This window comes from Triticum dicoccoides, chromosome 1A, assembly GCF_002162155.2.
Source record: "Triticum dicoccoides isolate Atlit2015 ecotype Zavitan chromosome 1A, WEW_v2.0, whole genome shotgun sequence".
In the NCBI taxonomy this organism is placed as follows: domain Eukaryota; kingdom Viridiplantae; phylum Streptophyta; class Magnoliopsida; order Poales; family Poaceae; genus Triticum; species Triticum dicoccoides.
Genome location: NC_041380.1, coordinates 561,673,071 through 561,678,737, shown reverse-complemented (window position 1 = coordinate 561,678,737; position 5,667 = coordinate 561,673,071). Strand labels below are relative to the sequence as shown.

The 5,667-nt window shown below is 54.5% G+C and overlaps 1 protein-coding gene across 3 annotated transcripts; it reads left to right on the top strand.

The window, feature by feature from the left end:
• The first annotated feature begins 498 nt into the window (after positions 1 to 498).
• LOC119290192 (phospholipase D alpha 1-like) lies at positions 499 to 3,485 on the top strand. Of its 3 annotated transcripts, none has more exons than XM_037569204.1 (4): positions 499 to 635; positions 728 to 790; positions 868 to 2,752; positions 2,829 to 3,485. In XM_037569204.1, the coding sequence occupies exons 1-4, from the start codon at positions 540 to 542 to the stop codon at positions 3,266 to 3,268; spliced, it is 2,484 nt and encodes an 827-aa protein (XP_037425101.1). In that variant the 5' UTR covers positions 499 to 539; the 3' UTR covers positions 3,269 to 3,485. The 3 variants fall into 3 exon arrangements, with proteins under 3 accessions (XP_037425101.1, XP_037425100.1, XP_037425099.1); XM_037569203.1 differs by having other exon boundaries at positions 865 to 2,752; XM_037569202.1 differs by having other exon boundaries at positions 847 to 2,752.
• Positions 3,486 to 5,667: the final 2,182 nt, after the last annotated feature.

Sequence of the window (5,667 nt, the reverse complement as noted above, 5' to 3'; positions counted from 1 at the left end):
AAATCTCAATCGACTGGGACTTAACGAAATCTTAGTTGGTACTATATTGAGATCTAACATGACAATGTACCACTAAGCTTTGAGTGGTATGCAACATCTAGAAAGCACACAAGCTTTTCCGCAGCAGTAAAAAGCAGAACCCCGCATGCGCCAGAATCTTCACCGCTTCTCCTCTCAGAGAAAGCAGCCAGCGGGTAGTAAAATCTAGGACTGTTGACTGACTAAAGTAAACAAACAACCTGGAAGAACCTTAGCTTTTCTTGCGCTAGCTGTTCTAATATAAGATCCCTTGCCTCGATACCTTTCAGTAGCCCTCTCGAGACGTCTTCTCCCTGAATTGTTCTTCAAGGAAGGAAGGGAACGGATGAAAGGAAGGAAGTTAAGCTGACCCACATCGCCATGGATAATCCTTGCATGCTCTCTGCAGTTAGATGGGAGACTGTATATATACAATACAAGTGTCGGCTTTGGAGGCCAGCCAGCCGTCTGAGCGCAAGAAGCGACAGCAGAAGAAGGCGACGAGGAGGAGGAAGAAGAAGATGGCCCAGCTGCTGCTGCACGGCGTGGTTGACGCCAAGATCCTGGAGGCCGACCTGTCCGTCACCTCCGGCGGCCAGCTCCGACCCACCCGCAAGGTCCGCCATGGCTTCCTCTTACCTCGTACGCTCTTCTACAATGTTCTCTGTGATTTCAGTACAGTAATATGTGCATGCATGCATGGAAGCAGACTGTTATGAAGAAGAGAGTCTTCTCCTGGATCAAGAAACTGTCATTCTGCAACAACTCTCAGGTTGGATTTCGCTAGAAATTTCGTTGAAACTTTTAGCCATGCCTGACCACACGTAGAGAAACGCGCGCTTGCAGCAGCTGGAGAACGCCATCGGGCTCGGCGGCACGGCGGGCAAGCTGTACGCGACGGTGGACATCGACAAGGCGCGCGTCGGCCGGACGCGCATGCTGGACCCGAGCAACGCGCCCAGGTGGGACGAGTCGTTCCACGTCTACTGCGCCCACGACGCCGCCCACGTCATCTTCACCGTCAAGGCCGACAACCCCGTCGGCGCCACGCTCATCGGCCGCGCCTACCTCCCCACCGACCGCGCCCTGCTCGCCGGCCAGTGGGTTGACCAGTGGCTCCCCATCTGCGACGACAAGCGCCGCCCGCTCGAAGCCGGCGACAGGATCCACGTCCAGCTCCGCTTCACCGACGTCGCCCGCGACCCGGCCGCCCGCTGGGGCGCCGGCGTCGGCTCCGCGGCCTACCCGGGCGTGCCGCGCACCTTCTTCGGCCAGCGCCGCGGCTGCCGCGTCAGGCTCTACCAGGACGCCCACATCTCCGACGCCTTCGCGCAGCGGGTCCATGTCACGCTCGCCGGAGGGAAGCCCTACCAGCCGCGCCGCTGCTGGGAGGACGTGTTCGAGGCCATCACGAACGCCCGGAGGATGGTTTACATCGCCGGGTGGTCGGTCAACACCGGCGTCGCGCTCGTGCGCGACCCGCGTAAGCCGTCGTCGGGAACGCTCGGCGAGCTGCTCAAGAGAAAGGCGGCCGACGGCGTCACGGTGCTGATGCTGGTGTGGGACGACCGGACGTCGCTGGGCCTCGGTGCCATCCGGCGCGACGGTCTCATGGCCACGCACGACGAGGACACGGCCACGTACTTCCGTGGCACGGGCGTGCGCTGCATCCTCTGCCCCCGGAACCCCGACCAGGGCAGGAGCTACGTGCAGGACGTGGAGACGGCGGCCATGTTCACCCACCACCAGAAGACGGTCATCGTCGACAGCAGCCGCACCGCCGCAGCCAATGCGTCGCCGGGCCTCGTCAGCTTCCTCGGCGGCATCGACCTCTGCGACGGGAGGTACGACACGCAGGAGCACCCTCTGTTCCGGACGCTCGGCACCACGCACCGCGACGACTTCCACCAGCCCAACTTCCCCGGAGCGTCCATCAGCAAGGGCGGGCCGAGGGAGCCGTGGCACGACATCCACTGCCGCGTCGAGGGCCCGGCGGCGTGGGACGTGCTCGACAACTTCGAGCAGCGCTGGCGCAAGCAGGGCGACGGCGACAACCACCTCGTCACCCTCGACCGGGGCTGGGCGGCGCGCGAGGCGGTCCAGGACGCCGACTCGTGGAACGTGCAGGTGTTCCGGTCCATCGACGGCGGCGCGGCGGCGGGGTTCCCGGAGAAGCCCGAGGAGGCGGCCTTGATCGGCCTCGAGACGGGCAAGGACCACGTGATCGAGCGCAGCATCCAGGACGCCTACATCCACGCCATCCGCCGCGCCCGCGACTTCATCTACATCGAGAACCAGTACTTCCTGGGGAGCTCCTACGCGTGGAGCCGCGACGACGGCGTCGCCGTGGAGGACATCAACGCGCTGCACCTCATCCCCAAGGAGCTGTCGCTCAAGATCGTGAGCAAGATCGAGGCCGGCGAGCGCTTCGCCGTCTACGTGGTGGTGCCCATGTGGCCCGAGGGCGTGCCCGAGAGCGGCTCCGTGCAGGCCATCCTCGACTGGCAGCGCCGGACCATGGAGATGATGTACAAGGACGTCGCGCTCGCCATTCAGGCCAAGGGCATCCAGGCCAGGCCCACCGACTACCTCACCTTCTTCTGCCTCGGCAACAGGGAGGCGCCCGGCCCCGGCGAGTACGTGCCGCCGGAGAGGCCCGACCCTGACACCGACTACGTCAGGGCACAGCAGGCCAGGCGTTTCATGATCTACGTCCACGCCAAGACCATGATAGGTAACCCATGCCTTAGACCTTAGTGCCATGTCAAAGAAGTTGATGGTACTATGTCTTGCTGACATTTTGTTTGCAGTCGACGACGAGTACGTCATCGTGGGGTCGGCCAACATCAACCAGCGCTCCATGGACGGCGGACGGGACTCGGAGATCGCCATGGGCGCGTACCAGCCGGGCTACCTCGCGTCCACCAACCGGCCGGCGAGGGGGCAGGTGCACGGCCTACGACTTGCCCTGTGGCAGGAGCACCTGGGCCAGGCCGCGGCAACCGTCGACCTCCTCCAGCCATCGAGCCTGGCGTGCGTGCGCAGGGTGAACGAGGTGGCGCGGCAGCACTGGGACATGTTCGCGAGCGACACGCCGCCTCAGGGAGACCTGCCGGGCCACCTCCTGGCTTACCCCATCGGCGTGGGCGAAGGCGGAGAGCTGCTGGAGACGACGGCCTTCTTCCCCGACACCAAGGCCAGGGTGCTCGGCAACAAGTCCACCTACCTCCCCCCTATCCTCACAACATGAGGATGAGATCATCTATGGTGATGATGACTCGTTGAGATGGACACGCATGCAGTGATCAGGTGATGTGTGTATGGGTTGTCTGTCGTAAATTCGTTGTGTGGAGGATGGATGGACTTGTGTAGGTGGAAGCTGTATAAACGTGTGAATGGGTATTCCTAGCTAGTGCTGTAAAAAACAGGGTTGTTTGTACATGTAAGTAAAATCATAATAAATGTTGGGACTGTCTATTTGACATTTGACTGACTTTTAATTAGACATCGTTCAAATTCCCAATACTAGTGTTTAAGTTTAGCCTGTTGAGCACCGTAGATTTTTTTTGGATGAATTTGCATGAAATGAATCCTAGGTAAAGTATGACACACAAATATATGCTTCTGGGGTTCATGTGAAATCACAGCTATATATTCCTCCTATGTGTTGAGCAGCTCACGTATTTATATTACGGATTAGCTAACTCATATCTAGATGTGAATTAATTATGTCACATCTAACTTTTCTACCACAGGATCTAAAAGCTCCAAGATTCATGCTCCACGCTAGTTTTAGTTTGCGTTTTCTCGTCGCTAGTCTTTTTGCACAGGCCACGGTGGTTGTTCGTTATGGGCTTTTTTTTGCTGTTGTGTGCTGCTCCTTGTCTACGTGGGCTGTAGGCCTTTTTTCGCCCTCCTTTGTGTTTGTTAGACTGGGTTTGTCCCTTAGTTTTTTGTAGGCAGGATATTTATCTTTTGTCTGTTTTATCTTTTTTGCTCTATATATCACCAGAAGTCAAGATTCATGTTTTTTAGCACGATGCTGGAAGTGTTGTTGACCCTGCACGAGTGCTCTCTCTACATTCTCGTCCATGTATTCTTGTAATTTATCTGTTTATACTTTTTTGCAGGGATTTAGGGGTTTGTGTTTTCTCTTCCTTTTGAGTTGTCAGTGTTTTATGTACTGCATTTTCACGTCTGTCGGGCTTCAGTTTATTCAGTCAATTTTTTGTTTCTTAGTTTTTTCAGGAATGATATCACTGGGTATAAATTTTGCTAGCAAATTGTTAATCCATGTCGACTGCCGTGCAGAAAAAAAAATCTGTGTTGACTATCATCTAACTTTTCTGCCGCCAGATCAAAAGCTTCAGGATTCGTACTTTTTTGTCTACTTCTCATGTGTTGTTGTTGCCATCGGGCATCGCATGCGTGCCGCAACTGGATTGTTATTGTGTTTGGGGTTTAGTCTTTGTTATTTGTAGGCCATATGGTTTTCACGATTTTTGTTGAGATTTAGTGATGTCTCATCTAAGCCTATAACCGTCTGATTTGTGGCTTTAATATTCATACAAACTTGATCATGCGTTCCCGTCTCAGCTTGTTCTTCTTTGTCGTGCGTCCTCTTGTCCCATTTTCTTATGTGTCGGCCTATTCTCGCATTTCTTTTGACATGGGCCGATATATGTCGTCGTTTAGGAGGTGTCCCATTACTATTTTGTTCGTTTTCATTGTGTGTTTCTTGTGGCCTGGTGGAGAATTTGTAGATTTGACCCTCGACTCATAAATGGACTCCTAGTTGTTCCAGTTGCAAGTCCACCCTCCCCTCACAACTAGGCATGCGTTTTGTGTTTCATCCCAGTTGCAAGTCACCTCTCGACTCGCAACTTGGCTCATAGTTTGTTATTGTCCTAGTTGGAAGTCCACCATCGACTCGCAAATGGTATCGTAGTTTTACGTAGTTGTCCCAGTTGCAAGTCCACTCTTGACTCGCAACTAGGCTTGTAGTTTGTTTCGTCCCAGTTGCAAGTTCACCCTTGACTCGCAACTAGGTTTGTAGTTTCGCAGTTATCCCAGTTACATGTCCACCCTCGACTCGCAACCGAGCACATAGTTTTGTTGTTGTCCTAGTTGCAAGTCCATCCTCAACTCGCAACTCGTATCGTAGTTTCATGGTTTCCCATTTTGCATGTCCACCCTTGACCTGCAACTAGGCCCGTAGTTTGTTTCGTTTTCTTGTAGTCTGCTTCAGTTGCAACTCAACCATCGACTTGTAACCGTGCCCCAGTTGCAAGTCAATCATTGACTCGCAACTAGGATGTGTTGTATTTGTTGTTGTTGTTGTTGTTGTTGTTGTTGTTGTTGTTGTTGTTGTTGTTGTTGTAGTAGTAGTAGTAGTAGTTGTTGTTGTTGTTGTTGTTGTGTCTGTGTGTGTGTGTGTGTGCGTGTTTGTGTGTGTGTGTGGAGGGTCCCCAGTTGCATGAAGCCCATCGACTCGCAACTAGGGGGTGAGTGTTTGTTGAGGACCCCCAGTTGCAAGTTGACCATCGACTCACAACTAGGGGTGCGTGTGTGTGTGTGTTTTGTCGTGGCCCCCAGTTGCGAGCCGCCCATCGACTCGCAACTCAGGATGTGTGTGTGTGTTGTGTGTGT